The following is a 22697-nucleotide window of genomic DNA, read 5'->3' as shown; positions in this document are numbered from 1 at the left end:
CTCAAAAAAGAGGGTCAAAAAACTAAACAGTATTTAGATTACATAATTACCATAATCCCAAAAAATCAGATTATAAAGTTTTAAATCATATTTAGATCACTGTCCTACCCATGGGAGGATGAGGTCCTTCTTACCACCTTCATCCCAGATATTTCCTCATCTTCACTAACACTAATACAATTTTTTTATTCCCTCTCTTCCTCCAGCCCCCTTGCAGGAACTCATAAACACACCCACCCCTGCGCTCTGCTGCCCATCGGCTCCAACGGAGATGCCCCCTCTCGCTGACTCCTGCTTCGCAATACAATTCTTCTTAACAAGGTCTCTTGAAACAAAACACCACCAAATATGCCACCATCAGTCTCTCTCTGACCTCACCGCCGCCAGACACAGTAAATTACATTATCCCACCTCATACCTTTTCCTACTACATCATCTTTTCCTGCTTTCTTGTCCTCTATATCTACCTCTCTGGGATTTCTCTAGGAAGTGGTTTATAGGCTACTCCTGCATTTTCTGTTATTTCACACCCATTTGTGACGGCTTTTTCTTCTCACCTCTCCACTGATATTTGCGAGACAGAAAAGTCTAACTTGAGTCTGCCTCCTGAACTACTTATCCACGAAAGCTTCAAATGGACTGGCCACTCTCTTTTCTCTGCAACCATCTACAACCCCAACTCCACACTCGCTATCGATGTTAATCGCATCTTTGTTTATGTCGCTCAAACTTGTAATCCATGGATCATCCTCAATTGCTTCTTCACACACGCAGCACGCATACCTTGCCATTTCCTTCTCCACCGAGGTTCTTCGATAGGAATTTTTCATGCCAAGAGTGAGAAACTAGAACAACATCCCCCATCCTTTTTACCACGGATGACTCTGCAGAGACCTCCTTGCAGCCATATCACACCTCCCCCGTGAAGCTGCCTGCTCTCCTCCCACCTCCCAGCCTTTGTTCACACTATCACGACTGCCTCGTCCTTCCCGACTCATCTCACCCCTTCAATTCCTGTCCCTTCTCATCCATCATCACTTTTAACAAGTTATTTTACTCGTACCCACACGAACCTTCCTTCCACGGGCTCGGGCAGAAACGGACCCAGCTCGTTTAAATTACCTCAAATCCGTTTCTTTGGTGACTCGGGTTAAGCTAAATCCCGCACTCGTCCCGCACAGCCGGGACACCGCACGCTTGCAGGAAGAAAGCCCAGGAGAACCCGGGGAGCGAAGGGAGCTATGGAGGGAGAGCCGGGGCGGTGGCGGGGCGAGGAGGGAACCGGCCTGAGAGCTCACGGGCTGCGGCTTCTCCCCCGGGGCGGCCCGACCTGGGCACCGGCTCCGGTGCGGAGCGCTGCCGGCCACCGAACTCAGCGGAACTTACAGACAAGCGGCACCGCGTCCCTCCGGCCGGCCTCGCTCCGCCCCGGGCCCCGCCGCCTGCCGCTGAGGGACACGGGGCCCGGCAGGCGGCGGCGGCGGCGCTCACCGGGCGCCTCCGGCTCCCCGCCCCCGCCGCACAGGCCGCCCCACCGGGAGCCCCCACCACCACCCCAGCCCCGCAGCGCGGCCCAGCCCCCCGCACTTACCGGGCACGGCGGAGCGCGGCCGGGCGGGGGAGGCAGGGAGCGGCGCCCCGGGCTCCTCCTGCCGGGCCGCCACTGCCTGCACGCCGGAAGCACCGGCCTCCGCCTGGCGTCACTTCCGCCGGGCGGGGCCGAGGCCGCCGCCGGGCCGGGCCGGCCCACTGCGCTGGGCCGGGGGGGGGGGGAAACAACCGAACCACCGGGGGGGAGCGGCGGGGCGGGAGCGCCCCAAGGTAGCGGCTCAGCGCCCTCAGGAGGCGCCGGCGGCCCGGGTTCGGCCGGTGCCAGCGCTGGATGGCAGCGCCCGCCGCCAGCGAGCCCGGCACCGCGGCGGGGGCAGAGCCCGTCGCCGCCCTCGCAGCGCCGCGGGCAGGGGCCGCCGCTCTCCCGGCCTGCCCCGCGCCGGCCGCCCCCGGTATCCCGGCGTGCCGCGCGGCCCGGCACTGGGGTAAAGGTCGCGGGGCGGAGGGGGCGGTGGCACTGGCTCGGCGGGGACGCAGCGCCCCGGCCCCGTTCTCCACCTGCCGCCGCCATGGCGGAGCAGCCGCAGCCCATCAGCCCCGTGAAGAACTTCTTTGCCGGTGGCTTTGGGGGCGTCTGCTTGGTGTTCGTGGGGCACCCGTTGGACACCATCAAGGTGAGGCGGGGGAGAAGGGGGCCCGGGGCAGCTGGGGGGGGGGGACGGGACGGGACGGGACGGGACACGACTACGCTTCCCAGCAGGCACCGCGCGGGGAACGGCAGGGTGTCTTGGCGGGGCGGACTACAGTTCCCGGCGTGCACCGCGGGGGAGGCGGGGCCGCGCGGCCCGGCCGTGCCTCCAGGGGTGGGCTGGCCGTGCGAGAGGGCGCCCCCTGCCGACTGGGCGGCCCCCCTCGGTGGCCGGTCCCCCTCGGTGGCCGGTTTATGGTAAAAATAAGGAAAAAAGCGTCGGTGTTCCCGGCGTTGGAGGGAATGGGGAGCCCGGGCCTCTCCTGTGAGGTCCTCCTGGGCCGGAGGGAGGCCGCGAGTGACCCGCTGTGAGGGAGCAAATGGGGGTCCAGGAGGAGAGTGTGTAAGGCAGCAGTGACACGGTGTTAAGTTCTCAGGTGTTCAGGTGGGGTTATTATCCTGATGTTATCCCGGCAGTTAATTAGTTACATACATTAACTATTAAATGCGTTAAAATTCAATCTCTTCTCTTCTGCAAGGGGCTAAGTGCTGTCAATCTCCCTACCCATATCGTAAAGCCGGGTCAGGAAACTTAACTCCTTAACGGTCACATAGAGGTGTTTTCTGAATCAAAGTTTAGATAGTAATATTTAATAAAATAATGTTTTCCTATTCCTTCTTACTAGGTCAGACTGCAAACCCAGCCCAAGCCGCAGCCGGGGCAGCCTCCGCTCTATTCTGGGACCTTTGACTGCTTCAGGAAGACTCTCGTTGGGGAGGTACAGTGTGAGCGCGTCATCTGCACCACCTGCCAAAAATATCAGTTGTTCCTGTATGTCGCAGGAATGGAATCGTGTGGGAATGTTGTCCCTCAGAGACGCGATTCTTGGGTTATCAGTCCAATTGATTCTAACTAAAATTTTTCAGCAGATTACACAACTTGGGGAATACTTGTAACCCACATGCTCCGGATGCACGTCTCTTCGTTTTGTTAAGAAATGCTTTTGGTTCAAAATATCGTGATATTAATATCTGAAGTTATAGACTGGAGTGAATGTTGGCAGTTGTTTGCTGGCTTTGTTGTTGTAGTTGGTGGTATTTGGAGTTGTCTCTGGGAATCTTAAAATAGGCAATGACTTTTGCTGATACAAGCGGGACTTTTACTTTCTTCTATAACGTATTATGCCATCTATGTGAAGGCAGAGGAGCATTAGCTTGAGTTAATAGATTTTTTTAATTTTTTTTTTTTTTTTGAGAACAGAGGGTCGATTATAGTAGTTTTGTTCAATCTTCTTCAGAGGTGGACAGTGGTTTCACTCCTGAATCAGCCGTATCATGTGATTGAACTATAGTCTATTTTGTTTTTAGAAAGGCACGCGGCCTTGGTTTAAAGACTTTAAGTGACATAGAATCCAGTTTTCTGCTTCGTAAGTTTTCCCAGCAGCTGTTTACCATTTGGAAACAATGGCTGTAAAGCCCAACTGTTTACTAGTCTGAAGTCTAATTTCTAACCACTGGATCTTGTTGGGTAACTCTCTGTTAAATGAAAGATCTGTCTCATATCTGAAATCTACTTTCATGACGGTATTAACAGGTTGTTATACAACCAAAGTAAATCTCGCTTCCCTGGTCTCTCCCACAAAGCACTGAAATGCTTTGCTGGCTCTGAATCCCTTGCGGTTTTTAACACCCCTGCTGAAGCACAGACGTCAGAGCTGAACCATAATAATAGCCTTGTGATGCGAAGTTCAGAAGCAATGCTGCCTCTCTACTCCTACTCAATACTCATCAGTTTCTATAAGGAAAACTATTAAACATCTCTGCCAAGGCCTTTTGTTTCCCACTGCTCATGGGAAGATTGAGCAGGAGTCTCTGATCTTTGTCAGCCAGATACAATTTCAGTGCGCGGTCAGTTGTGCCTGTAAGCTACAGACACATACTGGGATACGCTGATTTATCTGAGGGAGGAATGAAGGGCATGTGGACCAGCAATTATTTAATTTGTGCATCTAGCCTTTATGCAGAAAAATAACTCTCCTTTTTAATTAGAAAAAGTTCAGTTCAAAGGCAAGATAAATGAAATAAATGCTGCTGCTAGTGTCTGCATTAGAATTTTTTCATCTGTGCGGTGTGATGAAGGGAAACACCGGGAATGTAAAGTTGTATGGTAAAAAGAGCTTTGACTTGGGGAAGGAAAGGAAAAAAAATTCTCTTGAACTCATTCCAAACTGAGTTCATGTGGGGAGTTCAGGTCAGTCTCCCTGGCTCTTCCTTTAATAAGTGAATTTGATCCAGCGGCGTAAGGCTCAGTGTCAGGATTTTACACTACTGCATTTGATGACTCATTAGCAAAGCACATGTGTGTTTTTGTACGTATCTGAGAGAGAACGCTTTTGACACAATCTATTAGGGCTATTACTCTGGTGGCTTTTAGCTTAACTTCCTCATACTTTAGATGTAAGTACAGGATGAACAGTATTGGAACAGAAGGGTATAAGTGGTGCCAGTGTTTTCCAGGAAGGATAACTTTCCTCTGCAACAGGCCCTGAGCCTCAGCTTAATATGTGTAATTGCAAATGAACAATAGACCCCATTATTCCTCTGATTAATTTGACTGTCGACTGACACTATCCTCTATTGTAGCCTTTTGCTTCTCAATAAATTGAAATGTGTGCAAAGTCTATGCAAAACCAAGTAATTCTTGTGATAACCTTTCTTACAGGGAGTCCGAGGCTTATATAGAGGAATGGCAGCTCCTATCGTCGGAGTGACACCCATGTTTGCTGTGTGCTTCTTTGGATTTGGCTTGGGAAAAAGACTCCAACAAAGAACACCTGATGACATTCTGACGTGAGTTTCTGAGTTACTCAGACAGTTGGGAAAGGCACCCGAAGGCTCTTGCAGCCTGCAGTATTGTCACATACTGAGTTGTGGTGTAAATTTGTCTCCTCTCCTAGGTTATAAATATAGTTCTAAAAAATAAAACACTCTTGTTTTTTAATGCTTCTGGAAGCGTGGGACTGATAGCACAGGCTAAAAACAGACAGCATGTGGGCAGGTGCTATGCAATTCCCTTTCTACGCAAGAAAGAGCCATTAAGGAACAATTCCGTTTTAGATGAGTGAAGTGTGAGTTATATAATGATTGCCTGCAAAACAGTCTCGTTATTAACAGAAACTACGGGAGAAATAAATTCATGGTCAAGCAGTCTTGACAACATTCACAGTCCTGGTTCTCTTTTCCCTGTTAGTTGTGACTCTGCTGCTTCCTTACATTAGGCTATAACAATAGCCGTAGAAATCTTTTATTGCTAATTTCTGAAGAGCAGTATTTATGAGCAGCCCTTCTCTCAGGCATGTCTAACCACCTGGAAAAGAGGTGGGAAGCTGAGGAAACTTTGTGTGGTTTTCTCCATGCTAACTTAAGTGTGAGGAAAGCCCCCTGTCCGTAAAGTACTCCCTTAACTTCTCTGCTGAATTGTGATTTATAGCTCTACAGGAACAGAACTGGAGCTTAGCAACGTTTTATTCTATTATTTGTGCAATACGTAGGAGCTCTGTCAGAAAGCAGGAGTCCATTGTGTTGAGCCAGGCGTGGGGGGGGGGGTTCGAGGCTCCCGGGTGGCGTGGGTGCCCCTGGTTGTACAGCATTAGCCACTGCTGTGACATAGAGCGAGCTTCCTCGACTTGGGTGGCTCAGAAGGAGGAAGTGCTGAGCTGCTGGGGCGCTGCTAACTTACCCTCCCATTTACCACCATAGTGTCCTCATGCAGACAAGGCTGAAGGGTAAGCCCAGGCGATCAATATGGAGTGGAGAATACAAGGAAATAAATGGGCTGTGGGCTTATTTCCAGCAGCCTTATCACCTGAGTGCCTTGTGTTTTATACACATCATGCTAAAGGGGAGTTTTAGGGGGCAAGCTGGAGAAGGGCAGCATAGTCTTTTGAGTCTTTATGCAGAACTCCTCCCATCAGAGCTGTGGGAGAGAAAGAGCAAAGGTCAACAAATAGATGGTGGAACTGTCATTGTTCCCAACTGTGCTGTGGGTGCAGACTTGATGCAGTAAGATACAGTGTGCCTGGGATGTGAGGCCCAAAAATAAAGGTCAGACCCTTAGCACCATGGTTATGGGTCTAGAGGCAGGCAGTGGTTCCTCATGCTGATTTTGAAGGGTAGTTTTGGAAGGAAGCAGATGGAGAGAAACCTGAGGCGCCTGTTCTGTCTTTTCTGCGGCTGAATAATCCCAAAGTGAGGGAGAAAACTCAAAGCTTAGTTTGAGCAGGAGATGCACGTGGAGTGGTGAGGAAGGTCTAAATGGCCTGCAAGATTTAATGGGAATTTAAGAGTAAAGAACGGTGTAAGAATTGGAAAACCTGAATAGAATGCCATCTCTTGAGCAAGTGGAGAGAAGCAGGAGGTGTGGAATTTAGTTAAATTGAGATGTTAGACAGTAGCAGGACTTTGGACATAAAGGTAAGTTTGTGATGGAGAAACCCAGCTTTTTTAAAGGATTTCTGTCATGGAGACTTTGCTGCAGGTGCAGAATGTGCGGGACGATGGCAGGTTGGTAGGACAGACTTGATTATGGCAGAGGCTGAAGGAGTGAGGGGCTGAGAGGTTACAGAAAGGAGGCTCCTGGCTGCGCAAGCAGAAACACGGGTGGAAGCTGAGGCCACTGAGGAGAGTGTGGGAGAATGGAGGAGGAAGAGACTGTTGGGAATAAAAATGAATGGGGAACGCTGTAGCAAACAGTGCAAGTACTAGGAATATTAGCAAATACAATGGATGTGAATACCTGAGTTATGGTTGCTGTGGGAACCAGCGCTTTGAATGCCAGAGATCTCACATGCTTAGCTTTTATTAGGCATTGATGAGGCACTTCTGCACTCATCAAAAGCAGTGGATGCATTTCTAGTTCCACTGCCAGCCTTGTGTGGAACAGCATCACCTGGTGATACAGGGGTCTTTCTGCCCTTCGTTTCCTGTGTACTGTGTTGTGTTAGGGTCTCTTCTGTTTCCTCGGGGCAGATATCCTCAGCTGTTTGCTGCTGGCATGTTGTCGGGAGTGTTCACGACAGTAATCATGGCTCCAGGAGAGAGAATCAAGTGCCTTTTACAGGTAAGGCATTGGATGGTGGTGATGGGAATTTTAGGGGTCTTGTCTTTCCATACCAGGAACTTCTTTGGTTAGTGTATTTACTCTGTTTATGTTTTTTGACAGGACTGAGACAATTGTCATTTAATGCAACTGTGTCACGAAGCAGCATTATACAAACTCACCGCGACAGTATAAGTACATGCAGCCTTCATTGCTCTATTCATTTTACAGAGCACAAGCCTTATGCTCTGTGGCGTTATATGAGGCATCAGTGGATGCCTCAGTCCACTTCATTCTGAAAAACTGGACTTTTCCATACTTTGAGAAACTTGTAAAAAAATACAAAACTACTAGATCATAAGACTCTAGTGTAAAGACTTTCTGTTACCTTGCCAAGTTCCCAATAGGGAATGCATTTCAAAATATGTGAAGTAGTTTTCTAATATTTGGGTGGCTGTTACCAGCCAGGAGGCTACACCTCCTCCAGGGTTTTTAAAATATTGTTGTAAAATCTAAACCTGAGCAAATGAGAATACTGTCTTTAGCAGAGGTGGGAAGGTTTGCTGATTTCAGACGACGTTGAACTCGGTTGGCGGAGTGATGGGTGGTCACGTGTTAGTTCTGACAGAGGTGACGTTATCATGGAAGCTTTTATACACGTGCAAATTGTTTGAATTTCACTAAACTATTTGAAGGCTATTTTTTGTCAGTGCAAGTGTAGTATTACTTGACTGACTTCAGTCATTTCAAACTTACACTGGGGAAAAATAAGGGAGAATCTAGCCACTGCATGGAACAGTAAACATATCCTCGGCTTGCACAGGAGGGAGCTGTTTGAGGAAATGACGCAGAGGTTTCATATGCAGGAGTCCTTGTGGAATGAGTATGTGCTCTTTCCTCTCTGGAGACATGCGCGTGGTTTTCTAACTATGAGCTGAATTTTCACCAGCCAAAACCTTCACTGGTCAAAACTATTGCTTTAATCTTTCAGATTAATTTTTTTTAATTTCAGATCCAGGCAGCTACAGGTGAAACTAAATACAGTGGCTCTTTGGACTGTGCAAAGCAGCTGTACCGCGAGGCTGGGATTCGTGGCGTGTACAAGGGGACAGTGCTCACCCTCATGAGAGGTAACTGATGGAGACATTCTGATGCTTCTTCTGCATGGGGTACTTTAAGATAAGAAGCCTGACGTTGTATCATAGATCTCAGTGTCCCTTCTTGTCCCTTTAGCCAATTGGAGATGCTGTGTCACCCCCTCTTTTTTTTTTTTTTTTTTTTCCCAGTCTGCAGAGCTCCTCCAATGCCTCAAAGGGACTGAGAAATAAACATGAGATTCTCAGTGAGTGAGGAAGAGATTAGATGACGAGGATCAGAGGGATATAGGAAGTAATTAAGATCTGAGAAGCCAAGTGGAATGAGAGACTTCAGGAGAGGAGCAGAGAGAACAAAGAGAAAAGAAAAATGCAGAAGTGGGCTTTTTTTTTTTTCCTTTTGTTTGCTTTTTTTTTTTTCCTTTTCTTTTCTTCCTTGGGAGAAGGATTGTGACTGCCTGTGACTGTTGCTGTGTAACGCTGACTGTTTTAGAAGATGTGATTGCAGCAGTTATGCTTTCTACCCGCTCGAGTGTGGGTTATTTTGGACTGGGATGTTATGACCCCTCTAACAACAACAACAAAGTAGTTGTGCCAGACACTGAATGCTTTACATGTTTTGGTACTTTCTCCTTTGGAAAGCATTAGATTGTTCCCTGTACTGGGGCGATGTTTTCCAACGATAAGTTGAAATGTCTGTATTTTGATACCTCAGTTTGGGAATTTGTTCTATCCTCTGCTTCTCACAGAAGTGTAGAACTAGCAATGTAACTGTGGCAGTGTCCCTACCCAGAGGCTGGTTCTCCAGTTTAGGCATGTGCTAAGAATTGGCTGCGGGAGTATCTTTAAAAAAAACCCAAAATGAAACCCATCAGCTAAAAAAAACAACCCCAAAATAGAATCATTAGAACAAATAGTGTGCAAAACTCTTGAAGTTCCTGAACTGTTCTGATCTGCTACGCGGCAATTAAGAAAGCTTAGAGCTGTCTCATCATTAGCTTAACGGCCAGCAGAGAGGTTACAGTCTGGCTTGAAAGGCTGCTGATAGAAGTGCTTGAAAACAGATATTTTCCGAGTTCTTGTCTTTAGCACCTGCTGTCCCTGGGAAAGTTCAGGCACCTCTGTCTAGAGCAACAGCAGATTTTACTTTGTTTATAGAGGAGGTTCAGAAAAGGAATCTGGATGTACTTAGTGGTGTTGCTGAGCTGGCGTGGGGCTGCTTGCCTTTAGGCTTCATTTTGTTTCCCACTACTCACAGTCTTTGTTTACCCTCTAGATGTCCCAGCCAGCGGAATGTACTTCATGACGTACGAATGGCTGAAGAACATTCTGACCCCGGAGGGAAAGAGGTTAGTGAAATCTCACAGTCATCATTTTCTGAACTTCTCAAACACTGCTGATTAATCTCCCCAGTTACAGAGAGATTTAGAACAGTATCATCAGAACAATTTTTAAAAAAAAAAAAAGTTCCTCATCTTGTGAGTTGAACTGTTTTGGTCTGGGATTAACTGACAAATTAAATAGTGTCCTGAGTTTCTCTCAGATTCTAGCCTTGAATCTTATTAGCCAAGGAATATTTAAATTAGGTCTCTTCACTTTCACCTCTGTGTGTGCACAAAAAGCTGGGTGGTTTTGTTGTTGGGTTTTTTTGTTGGTTTGTTTTGTTTTCTTTTTCCCCCAAAGCATCTGTGTGTGTGCTGCTGAATAAAAAGATTTGAACCTTTAGGGTGGAGTTAGTACATTTTACCCATGGGGTTTTGATTCTTGGAAATCTTGCTCAGATTTCCGTGTCTGCAGCATTGTGCTGCCTCCTGGCTGTCAGCCAGGCTGCCTCTTTGATTGTCACCTTAGTCAAAACAGATGAGCTTTTAATATTTTGTTTGTTTGTTTCTCTTTTTTTCAATTTTTTTTTTCTTTTCCCTCCCACCCCACCCCAATCCTGCCACAGTGTGAGTGACCTCAGCGTGCCTCGGATCCTCTTTGCTGGGGGCCTGGCTGGGATCTTCAACTGGGCGGTTGCCATTCCACCAGATGTGCTGAAATCCCGTTTCCAGACTGGTGAGTTGCATCCCAGCTTGTCACGGCCATGGTCAGCGCAGGGCTCCTGGAAGTGGGCTGGGCAGCGATGGAAGATGCCATCTGAGCATGGCATCCGGGATCTTGAGCACTGCTTGAGACAACTACATGAAAAACCCAAGTGTGTTCCTTGCTTTTTAGTTGGTTTCCTTGCAAATTTCTGGTGGATGAGGCTGCACATCTTTGTTTCTGTCTCCCTGCTAATATAATCACAGAATCACAGAATGATATGGGGTTGGAAGGGACCTCTGGAGATCATCTAGTCCAACCCCCCTGCCAAAGCAGGTCCACATAGAGCAGGTTGCACAGGAACATGTCCATGCGGGTTTTGAATGTCTCCAGAGACGGAGACTCCACCGCCTCTCTGGGCAGCCTGTTCCAGTGCTCTGCCACCCGCACAGGAAAGAAGTTCCTCCTCATGTTTAAATGGAACTTCTCATGTTCAAGTTTGTGCCCATTACCTCTTGTCCTGTCACTGGGCACCACTGAAAAATGACTGACTCCTTCCTCTTGACACCCACCCTTTAAGTATTTATGGGTGTTGATCAGATCCCCCTCAGTTTTCTCCAGACTAAAAAGACCCAAGTCCCTCAGCCTTTCCTCATAAGAAAGGTGTTCCAGGCCCCTAATCGTCTTTGTAGCCCTTTCCTGTACCCTCTCCAGCAGTTCCCTGTCCTCCTTGAACTGGGGAGCCCAGAACTGGACACAGTAAATGATCCTGATTTGAGATACCTGTTTTGAAACCTAAGCACAGAAATGATAATAATAGAACTGCTTGTTGTGGCTGTTTTGTTGCAAGTGTAATTGAGAGGTTTTGTTATTTCACTTCAGACATAGCTGTATAAATTGTAGCCTTTGCTATCTGAAATTTACTGTAACTGGGCATTCCCTGTCAAGAGCATTTCTTTTAGACGAGCAGATCTGCTCCTAAAGATCTATGACCTAGTTGTGGTGAGAACAGCCCCAGGCCTTGAGCTTCAGCAGTTTGACAGATTTTCTCTTGGTTTCTCTGGGCGTCCCAGTCAATGGGTATTTTTGTTACAGCTTCTTGTATTCTGTCTGTGGAATCAGCTCTCCATGGAACAGCGATAAGCGTTTTTCTTGAGTCACGGATCACGATAATCTAGTGCAGGAAACTTCTTTTCTTTTCTCTGAGTAATGGATGCTGTGGTTGTTTGGTATCACACCAAAGGCTGGGTGTGAAACGCTTTACAACTTTGCATCCTTGTTCCACTGAGCCGGTCCCAACGCTGCTGTACAGCCGATGTGGGTTCATGGTGGTCCTGTTTGGCTGGGCTGTTTTGTGGAGTGCTTGTTCAGAGGGCTGGCAGAGGCAGCAAAGTGTCAGGAGGAGGAAGAACTTGTTCTTTGAATAAAACAACTTTTTAGAAACACTTCAGCAAATCTGTGTAACATCAGCATTAAAACAGCCTGTGCTTTTCACTTGAAGTTTGTTGCTATTCTTGGCTGTGACGTGATAGGATCATTTTCTCTCTCTTATAAAAAACTTCATCAATTTTTATAGCTGACCTCCCTGTCTCCTAATTGCAGCTCTTGGGAGAGCTGTGATCAGTGGTGCAAGCAGCAGCTCAGACATCCAACCCTGACAAAAGTTGTTCTTCTTTCTTCCCTGCCCCCCAGTGACTTGATTAGGTAAATGCTTTGTGGTGATGGTGAGCACCTTCCTTCTGTCTACTGAGTCTTTAGTAAGGTGTCTTTTTTGTTTACTAGCTTTTGACTGAGATAGATAACTTTCCCGAGCAGATGTTTTCACAAAACAGCTCTAGCAATGCCCAGTTTCTGGTGCCACTTAGATGGTATAAAAGTGCGAGCCTGTTGAAAATCCTGGGCTGTTACATATGCCACTTTCTTCAGTGTTTGTGACTGTCACACATCTTAACTAATGTGGTTTGTATCCCTTTCAGCTCCTCCAGGAAAATACCCAAATGGTTTTAGAGATGTGCTGAGAGAGCTGATCAGAGAGGAAGGAGTTGCATCTCTGTATAAGGGTTTCACAGCTGTAATGATCAGGGCATTTCCCGCGAACGCGGTAAGTAAATTGCAATTCCAGGTGGATTTTGGAGACCTGGGCACTCACAGTGTATATTTGTGGTCAGTAGAGGAGATGACTGGCTGCTCACTGTTGTACCATTTCAGTGAGATTCTTGTCACTGCAGGTACTTCTGGATGTTGGTGTTCAGATTCTAAAAATGTACCTTAATCTAGGGGGAACGCCAAGTAAACCTTCCTTCAAAGCTTTTCATGAAAGCCCTTTGAGTTATTCTGATAGTATTTCTTGCCTGATTGTATATCCACCAGTAGAAGACAGAAGTGGGTGGATAAGTTTGGACTGGCTTCCCTTTTAATAAATAATGAGCCCAACAGAGTAGAAGTTCTGCCTTTGTGTGGAGGGAGACAGTAGAATTCTTGCCTCTGGTCCAAGACCTTTTTTGTTGTCTTCCTCCTTCCACATCAGCCACATGTGGTGTTTGTAGTGCTGCATTTCAAAAAGCTTATGTGGAATAGGTTTTTATAATCCTTATGTGTTCTGTACATTCTCTCTTTTCCAGGCATGTTTTCTTGGTTTTGAAGTTGCTATGAAGTTTCTTAACTGGGTTGCACCAGGTCTATGAAGACCAGGAAGTCTTTGGAAACTAGAGAGGAGAAGGAAGAGAGTGCAAGTCTGCCTCAAAGGAATAAATGAATGATCACTTGAAGTTTCGGGAATGATTACTTGCCTAATACCTTTTTGCCTTCCTCACGTTCTTTAGGTGGTGCTATGTGCCGTTCAGAAACGTAAGCCGTAGCTCTGAAACAGAGGTGATGAGGAGTTAGAGGTGATTCACCTGATTCTGAGCCAATGTACCATAGCAGTAACGCTGCTGATGGACAGCTGTCACTACTACACACGCTACCTTAAGTACTTCCTCATGGAAGAAGGAGACACTTCTTACAATGTAATTCTTTATTTACCGAAGAAACATGTAGCTATTAATGCTGAAAAACGTCCTTAAAATAATTGTTTGGCAGTGCGTACTTAACTCTCAGGGCATGAGTCAGCAGCTGCACATACTAATATCTACAAGCAATGTCTGATAGCATTCCTCTCTCTTCTAGTTTTTTCAGTTGTTTTTCTGTGTTGACAGTGGCTTTAATCTTACACGTGTGTGATGCAGCAAACACAGAACTCGGCAGAGGAGGCCAGAGCTACGTTTGGGTGGCTGAGGGGTATTACAGATAGCGTATCGGATCTTGTGCACTGATCTTTTCTGTGGTACTAGGAGGAAAAATGAATTATCCTTAACATTTGTACTAAGCTTTACTGAAGCAGCCGGTGGGGAAATGTGTTTGATCCTGAACTTTTCTCTGAAATCCCTTTCTGTCCCACTGATGATATTCTGAATGTGATTTCAAAAGTACAGCATGGTTCAGAGCAACCCACAATATATTTGATTCATCAAATGCTGTGTCCTGGGATTCAACCCCTGACCTGGGAAAATTTAACAGTACTTCCAAGAGCTCAATTTCTCTGACATGAGGGGGATATATGGAGGGGACGCTGGCTCTGCAGTCTTGTCTAACTTTATTCTTGCTCCTGTTCCTTGGTTTTCTCTTAATATCATTAAACATAATCATATTTTCATTTGAGAAATGACTAATGCTAAGAAGCAAAAAGCAACTATAATTTTTTGTTTGTTTGTTTGATGCAGTGTTACTGGAACTCAATAAAGCTGGCTGCTGCTTGGCTACAGTATGTGCTTCGGTTCGCTTACTTTTTGCATGGTTAGTTTTGCAGAAGTTTTCCAATTCTTAATTCTGAGCTGTGATTGGGAAATAAGTTGTGCCACCCCTTGCCTTTGAGCTTTTGGATTTCTGACGCGAGCCATGGAAATGAATGTTCCACACTTCACGGGTTTGTTGTACAAGTCCCCTTAGGTTCTGTGGTGCGGATGCAACTTTTTAACTGTAAAGCCAGAAACTAAGTTACACGTTTTGCCTATGGAAAGCATTTTATGTTTTCCAGGGAGAGGCTTGGACACAGATAGAGGGGAGCTTAGGGAAAGCATCTGTCCTGATGGTCCACAGGAAAGGAGGCTGAGAGTTTGTCCTTGTTCTGGCATGTTCTGTTGGCCTATGCCATAAGGACACAGTCTTCACCTTGGTTTTCCACAGGCAGGGTCAGCCCTGAAAACCTTCCACCCAAAAGTGCTGCAGAAGCCTTGAATCCCCCTTTCTTTCCCAATTCTTTGGAAGGACCGGAAGGACCCTTCGGAAGGAGGGTAACCTGCTTTCCCAGAGCCCACCTCTTGCACTTTACAGGGTGGGGGCTTGAAACCAACGAGGAAGCCCCTGGTGTGGGAAAATCCCAGTTGCTTGGAGCTGCCTCCACATTCTCGCTGCTGCCTTACCCTCCACAGACCGTCCCCGTTCCTCACTGCTTGGTAACCTCCTGCTGCTCCTGCTTCTCAATGTCACTGCAGCTATGGATGAATGAAATACTTAAAGCATGAACACTGAGTTAATGCTAGTTCAGAGAAGTGGTGATAAAAGGACATTAACCTCTCAGATGGTTTTAAACACAATTCTAGGTTTACTGGGGCTAAATCCAACCTAGTTTCAAGAGGACAAGGTCTGCTTTTATGGCTCTGTGCTTCCTGACCACCAAATGCTATCCTGTAGTTGCTTTGGTTCCCTCGCCGCTCTGGCTACTTCTGACTTCTGTGGTGGGCTCTAATGCTTAGAAATGACTTTCAACTTTAAGCAGCACTATAAAGCTGAGGTTTTTTTCTTTCCCTTTTACTTATGCATTCCAGGAATACTGATACTCCTTGGGAGGCACGGACACGTATATTTTTTCTTAAAATTCTGTATACTGATGTTTAACGCTGCCTATTCCAGCTGCTCTGTCAAACAATGCATCCTGTTGAGCTCCCAATCTCCCAGGAAGCTAAGAACTGAAGCATAATCATCCTGGTTGTAAATGCTGTTCTGGGCTGGTTGGTGATGCGGTTGCCCAGCAGATGGCTGTCTGGGGCTATCGGTGAGCGGGACAAACCTGCAGGTCCAAAGGCAAGGTCAGAAGCGAGGAAGCCAGCAGAGCAGCTGCTGCTGGCCGGCCACTGCCTCCCTTTGTGGCAGCCACAACTTTCTGAGTTGGGCTGCAAAAGTTTTATGTCTCTGTCGGGACAGAGAGGCAGCTGGAAGGCAGGAGGCTCTTCTCCACATCTGTCCTGCTGAGGAAGACTCTGATCCTCCAGGCTTGGTGATGAGCTGTGCACTGTAATTAGCGCTCCCTCTCATTCCAATCCTATTAGTCTGGAGTGCTGCAGTCTTCAAAGAACGTTTAATTCTTGGAAATCAAATCAGGGACTAGCGATGCCCTGGATTCAGTTGCTGGGGTTAAAAGCACAGCTCATTCGTTAGGGCTCCGAGGAGCCTTCTCTCAGTCTTCTTCCTTGGTGCTCCAGCACTTACCTTGGCTGTGCTGTCACCAGCCCAGGCGCCTGCTCTGACAGACTGAGAAATTCTCCACGCTCTCTAATATTGCAGTTGTTGCTATTAACTGTAAACTATCTCCCTTCTGCCAAACTATCCTTTTAAATACTTTTTTTTTTTTTGAAGCATTTCAGATTCTTTTTCCAATTTCAATTATCCCAATTATATTCTCCCTAATCTGAAGTTTTTGCAGAGCTTTGTATTTTGTGTGATAAAATTCTGGCAGACACCCTTGATTTTAATTTGGTGCTTTTCAATAAGTAAAATATGGGAGAAGGAAATTGGGACTGAGGGGCCGCTTTCCAAAAGCAGTGGTGGGAGGAGAGGAGCTTTGGGAAGGCCGATCAGACACATTTGCTTGTTTGTTCAAAAACTGAAACCCAGGCACCCTGGAAATGTTTAAAAAAACTGCTCATGTCTCAAGACTCTGCCATACAAAATTTGCCAAATCCTTGCCCCTGGTGTGTGCAGCCTCAGAATGAGAGGGGGAATTTTAACACAGGTGCGGTTTCCTGCCCACTGAGGACTCTCTTGCTTTCAGAAGCCCAGATTTGCATTCAAGTGCTATTTTCTAATTGCCCAGCTTCTTGTGGGAAAGCACATATACAGGTTAATGTACACAGCAGCAGTGGGTAAGCTCTGTCTCCGTACCAGCAAAGGATACTGATGACATGTGTCTTTATGCTCCTTGTGCTGATAGTATGTGGTTTTGCTGTATCAAAATTGGCATAAAATTCCACAAAATGCTCGTGCTGTACATCCGCCTGGCCCATCCTGCCTTGATGGAAGTGATTTTTCCAGTGGTGATTCAAGGTGCATGGAAGTATTCCAGAAGTAATCCATGATACATAAACCTTCCATGCTTGCATTTCAAATCTTCCATGCTTGCATTTCTCTGCCCATTGTCTGCAAGTGGCTGTTGTGTACACTCTGCGTTGCTATATTGACGGAAAGGTCCTTGGAATACCCCTGACAAGTCAGTCTTGATCAAACTTGACTAATTAAAGGAAGCTGCCTGTGGGAGGATTACTACAGACTCTCCAGTTTGGAAAGGACCTTGCACGGCAGATATTACCGATGGTGAGTAATGTGAAGAGGGTGCATTTACTCATATTTCTCACAGTACAAGACATACAGTGTGTCCAGTGTGTCTGGCTCCATCTCCTTCTAAAATCTTTCCCATCAGGTATCCATACACATTGGTAAGATCCTCCTGGAGACTTCTCTTCTCCAGGCTGGACAATTCCAGCTGTCTCAGCCTCTCTTCATATTGCAGATGCACCAATCCCTTCATCATCTTTGCGGTGCTTCGCTGGACTGCTCCAGTATGTCCTTGTCTCTCTTGTGCTGGGGAGCCCAGGACCGGTCCAGATGTGGCCTCACTAGGGCTGAGTGGAGGGAAGGATCCCCTCGTATGACCTACTGGGAGGTGCTCTTCCTACGCTCCCTATGCTCTTCCCAAAGCAGCCCAGTAGGCTGGTGGCTGCCTTTGCCGTAAGGGTATGTTGGTGGCCCATGCTCAACCTTTTCTCTACTGGGACCCTCAAGGCCTTTGCTGCATGGCTTCCCAGCTGGTTGGCCCCTCCAGTGTTGACTCATGCATGGGGTTATTCATCCCCAGGAGCAAGATTTTGTACTTCCCTTTGGCAAACTTCATGTGATTCCTGTTGGTCCAGCTCTCCAGCCTGTCAAGGGCTCTTTGAACGGTGGCACAAACCTCTGGGTACCAACCACTCCTCCCGGCTCGGCATCATCTGCAAAGTTGCTAAGGGTGCACTCCATCCCATCCTCCGGGTCATTAATAAAGATGTCACACAGCAGTGTCCTCAGTACTCACTCTGGGGTCCACCTTTAGTGATTGGCTTCATCACGAGTCACCTGGACTTCATGCTGCTGATCCCAACCCTCAGAGCCCGTCAGCTCAGCCATTTTTCAGTGCATTGATCTAATCTGTGCTTCACCAATTAGTGCAGGGGGGTGTCATGGGAGACAGCGTTGAAAGCCTTACCAAAGCCAGTAGACAACCTCCATGCTCTCCCCTCCTCCACTGAGCCAGTCATCTCACCATCGGTGACTTCCCCGCTGGTCGGAGGGGCCTGGCGTTGCTGAGGCTCCTCCTGCCAGCAGCTGTAGAGGAAATACCACAATAAACTGGCGGCTGGCATTTTGGAGCCATATTACAGCAAGTGATCTTTGACCACGACAAGAATAGTCCCTTCCGGTGGCTTGCAGCCCCTGGGCAGGAATGCACCTTGTACATGCGGCGTGGGATGGTTCTCTTAAAAACATCTCGTTTCCAACCGTAATGCCTGACCGTGCTGCTTGCTCGGACAGGCCATGGACAAAAATGCCCGCTGAGTCAGTGGCACGAAGCCGTGAACGCCGTGCCACCGGGCGTGCTCTACACCAAAGGGCTTTAATAACGCTGCTCAACTGTTCCCATTTGAAAATAGGCCCAGCTGCCCTGGCAGCTGCTTGCTGGGGACTTTTGCTCCCAACCCAGAGGATGGCAGGGAGCCACCTGCCCTGCAGCCGGGGGCTTCCCGGGATAGAGGGCTGCAGGCATTGCTGGCATTCCTGCCCCTTCCCCGCTCTCCGGGATGCATTTCGGGTGACCCGGCTGCGTGCGTGCGGCTGTGCTCATTCATAACGGCGGGCTGGCCGCCCACTCAGCGGCCACCGACGTGGCTCTCCCTGACCCTGGTTCACGCCGGGCTCTGTCTTTCTGCCCGGTAGACCCTGCCCTGAGAAAGCCGCCCAGTGAGGGAGAGGGAATGGACTGCCTGGTGCTGGATGCTTGAAATGGAAACCCGTTTCTAATTCAGGGAGATTTGTGTATAAAATTGAGAACATTTTTCCATTACCTCAATGTGTTAGAATAGTTCTGCAAGTGTATCTCAAAACCTGGTAAAAATGTAAACCTCAAGTCGAGGTTGGACAGGATTTTTACTACCATGTCTCTGAATTCAGACACTTTAAACCCAGACGGTTCAGTTTAAGCAGTTTACAATGCATAGGTTCTCCCTGGGCTTACTGGAAGCCTGGCTATAAAGATCGGTATCACAGCTGTAGATAAGCCTCACTTCCCTTTGCAGGTGACAGTTTGAATGTAGATTTGCTGAAGTACAGGACGCTGTTGCTAACGCTGCCAGGTTTATCTGGGCAACGAGCTGACTTCCCTTCTTCATGGGAGACCTGAGCTCGGGCTTCTCCGGCAGCGCTGCTGCTGCTCTCAGCCTGAGAAAAGCTGCACACGAGCTCTGGATACCAAAGTAAATTTTGAGCTGCCTGGTTATGGATTCCCCAGTGCTGAAGCATATCCCTAGCAGCAACATTTCTTCTTGGTACCATTTCCTAATAGTGTTTCCTAATAGTTATTTATTGCTGGCAGCTGCTTGCTCCTTCTTCTCTCCACTCGTACAATCAAAAAGCTCTAAACTCTGATTTAGCCTTGAATATTTGTCCCGGTAGACTGAAGGCAAGGAAATCAACTCTCTGTCGCTTCCCATCTTTAATCCCTATGCAGATTTCAGCAGAACCAGCTGAAATGCTGAAAAGGTGTAAAATTACAGCGAGTCCTCCTGCTCGGGCTAAGCCCATGTGATTCAAAAAAGCTCCCAACTGCCTGCATAGACAAATCCTAAAAAAATACTTCCCTCTGAAACATAATCCTCCCCACTTCATCCCTCCCCCTCCCTCCCCGCTCACCCTTGACTCCCTATCAATCACTGCCAGGCAATTATCTGCTTCGTTTACTGCCTCCTGGCCGGAGCCAAAGTTCAGGAATGGGCAGTTGATGGCAGGAGATCACTCGGCGGAGGGAACTCGCTGTTCTCCTGGCCTGGCCACCCATTTCCCAGCAGTGGCAGGCGTGCTTAGCCGCAAGGCATGGCAGGCTTCTGCAGGGTGGACAGAGAGCCCTGGGCAACCCTCCCCCTCTCTGTCCTTGCCCACCGCCCCAGCGGCTCCAGGTTCCTGCCTCTGTTCAGCAAAAGTTGCATCAGGATGGCAAAGTTCAAAGTCTTCTGGGCTGGGGAGGTGCCTGGAGCTGGTACTGCTTCTGCCAGGGGTGTCGTGGATGAGGCACAGTGACACAGTGCTGCTGTGAAAAGTCTGTCTCTCCTAAGATAGCAATTCCTTGTGACACAGACGACTTCTCTCATGTGCTGATGATAAATTCTTGGGGGGTTCCCCATTTTCCTACCTAAGGATCTGGCTAAGGGGGTGGATCTGTACCACATACCATTTGTCCCAAAGGCACAGTCACCCCTGGCATTTGCAGATCTAAGTCTGTTCTTCCAGGATAATCTGTCTACTCACATTTTCCAGCAGTACAGTCTGAAGACATTTCTTTAAGCAATCTGCAAATAAAAGGAAAATTTGTCTTTTTATTTTTGTTTCCTAATCAACTAGCATTTATTACAGCTAAGGTCACTCTTTCTGGAAGACATAAAAGCTTGCTGTGTAACTAAGAACTGCCTTACTCAGACCAAGAATTTCTCAGCCCAAAGCTCTGCCCCCAATGAGGAAACAGGAGGCACAAAGCACCCAGATGTACCTCCCCCGGCTCTGCCATCCACAGCCACGCACTGGGATTTACTGGGATGGAGACCGTGCACGTTTGCATTTAGAAGCTCTAGACTCACTTTTCTGCACAATCACCTTTAGGACACTTTCCTGCTTTTGGCCTCTGCAGTATCCGGTGGCAGCAAGTGGCACTGTTTAATTATGTACTGCTTTGTCTTAGATTGGCTGAATGGATTTCACTGCTGTCACTTAAATCTTGTCTGATGAGAAATAACAGCAAATTGTTTCCCCTTCATCTGTTCTGAAATAATTCATTACTTTCTGGGCTGTTCTCCTCTGGGTCCTTTTCCAAGCTGATGATTTGTTTAATCCCTCCCTGTACAAAGCCACGATCCTCCTTTCTCCTTTTTTGTATTTCTTCTAGTTCTACATACCATTTTTAATGAAATGATAATAATTTCTATACAGCCATATTAATATTTTCAATTTTATTATCTATTGTTTTCCCCTGGGCACTGGCACAGTTGGTTAATTAAAATCGGTATTGATTTCTAAATATGCTGAAAAGTTTCTTTATTGAGTAGTTGGCTAATATTCTGTCTTCTACAATTTCTTTTATATTTAAAACACTCTGGTCCATCACTTCTGGTAAATTTGAAGTCTGTGTAAAAAAATTTTTACTAAATTCAAGGAGCATGCTTTGCTGAAGGTGGTGTACACATTGGGAAAGGATGGGGTTTTTAATTTAATCCATGTAGCCTAGCAACATTTACACCATCAATAAACAAGTACTGTTTTTTCTGAGCAAAAAAATGCCCAGCCCTTTCTTTATCCTGACTCCGCTGACAGTAATGGTAACACTGACAATGCCCAGCCCACTGCATTGAGAGCGTCTTCTTCTGACTTCGTGTCCCTTTTATTCACACTTCAGCTCACCTGCTAAAGCTTTGTTCAGAATAATTGTAAGATCTTGAAGTGAGGTGTCCATGGAAGATGCTCATCTTGATTTTTATGGTTAGTTTTAGTTGTTAAAGGAGCTGCTTATCATATTAGTCATATGGCTGTTCTAGATGCTCTGAAATGAGATTGCTAGGAAACTTGAAATCTGTTAAATGTTTGCTCACAAGAATTTTCTGAAGGAAGATCTTTGGCAGCTGTGTGTCACTTCTGAAATTTGCCACAATTCAACTTCAAAGGGGAGGATCTTCTCAAAATCACTAGTTAATACTGCTTAGGCAAATTATTATATATATATATAAAGAGGTTTACATTTACTGAAAGCACTGAGCAGGCTTCCTTAATTTCTTTAACTTGTTCCAGTGACCAGAACATTCATTTCCCAAAAAGCGTTCCCTGAGACTTCATCCGGTGATCAAATACTGCTTCTAAGATTTGGTCATGGCTTTCCTCCTGTTTCAGTAGCTCTCCCCTAATTGGTTTCAATATGAATTTAGAGATGAATAAGAAATCTATTATTCTATATATGTCATAAGCAAAACATAATCTTATTTCCCTGAAGGCAGTTCTTCACAGCAGTCTGGGAGCCTGAATGGCTGATACAGTGAGTGCTTGCTCCCTTCTCTATTTTACCTTCTTTATTGGGTCTTTTCCTGTGAAAACATACTGGTCAAAATTCCAATGAGAATTCGACCTTTCCCAAAGTAGTGGCCTATTTTAAAGTGCATTTAAAACTATTTGCTTTTGACTGTGAGCAGAAGCTGAACCCTGTGATAGGGTTACCTCAGCAAGCAACTGTCTCCTTTAATAAGAGGTAGCATCACTTCTTGTTCTTATATTCAGCTTCAGCCCAAAAAGACGCATTTTTAATAAAGAGTCCCTTTGCTTCCACTGAAGTAAACAGTTGCTGCAGCAGACCTTTCATGTCTAGCACTTGCTCAATTACTTTCTTGAAATAAGAAAACAGAAGTGGATTGTTTTTAGTTTTGTCAGTTTTGCCTTCATTGTTTTGTCCTTTGATCTTCAAATATCTCAGTTTAAAGGCAACTAATAATTATTTTGCTTTTTTTAAAGCTTCAGATGGGCTGCTCCGGATGGAGACAATCCCTGTGAGGCAAGGGGCTGCCCCATCCTCGGGGCCAGGGGCTAAGGCGGACGGCGGCAGCCGAGGAGGATGGCCGGAGCTGTGAAAGGCCCAGCAGCAGAGCCC

The 22697-nt window shown here is 46.8% G+C and overlaps 2 protein-coding genes across 3 annotated transcripts in view; one reads left to right on the top strand and one right to left on the bottom strand.

Annotated features, from left to right (window-relative positions):
* The window catches only part of ARIH2 (ariadne RBR E3 ubiquitin protein ligase 2), a 32891-nt gene extending 30769 nt beyond the window's left edge, over positions 1-2122 (bottom strand). The window contains exon 1 of one of the 2 annotated variants that reach the window (XM_074152472.1): positions 1592-2122. In XM_074152472.1, the coding sequence (XP_074008573.1) occupies positions 1592-2122 (531 nt within the window). The remainder of the gene's footprint in view (positions 1-1591) is intronic. The other variant, XM_074152474.1, reaches the window with a different exon arrangement.
* Positions 1768-14253, top strand: SLC25A20 (solute carrier family 25 member 20). The gene is made up of 9 exons (XM_074152477.1): positions 1768-2225; positions 2926-3018; positions 4962-5089; positions 7268-7358; positions 8350-8467; positions 9708-9780; positions 10380-10489; positions 12433-12557; positions 13078-14253. Exons 1-9 carry the CDS (start codon positions 2121-2123, stop codon positions 13138-13140), a joined length of 906 nt encoding a protein of 301 aa, XP_074008578.1. The 5' UTR covers positions 1768-2120; the 3' UTR covers positions 13141-14253.
* Positions 14254-22697: the final 8444 nt, after the last annotated feature.

This window comes from Numenius arquata, chromosome 8, assembly GCF_964106895.1.
Source record: "Numenius arquata chromosome 8, bNumArq3.hap1.1, whole genome shotgun sequence".
Lineage (NCBI taxonomy): Eukaryota > Metazoa > Chordata > Aves > Charadriiformes > Scolopacidae > Numenius > Numenius arquata.
This window is presented reverse-complemented; position numbering and strand designations above follow the sequence as displayed.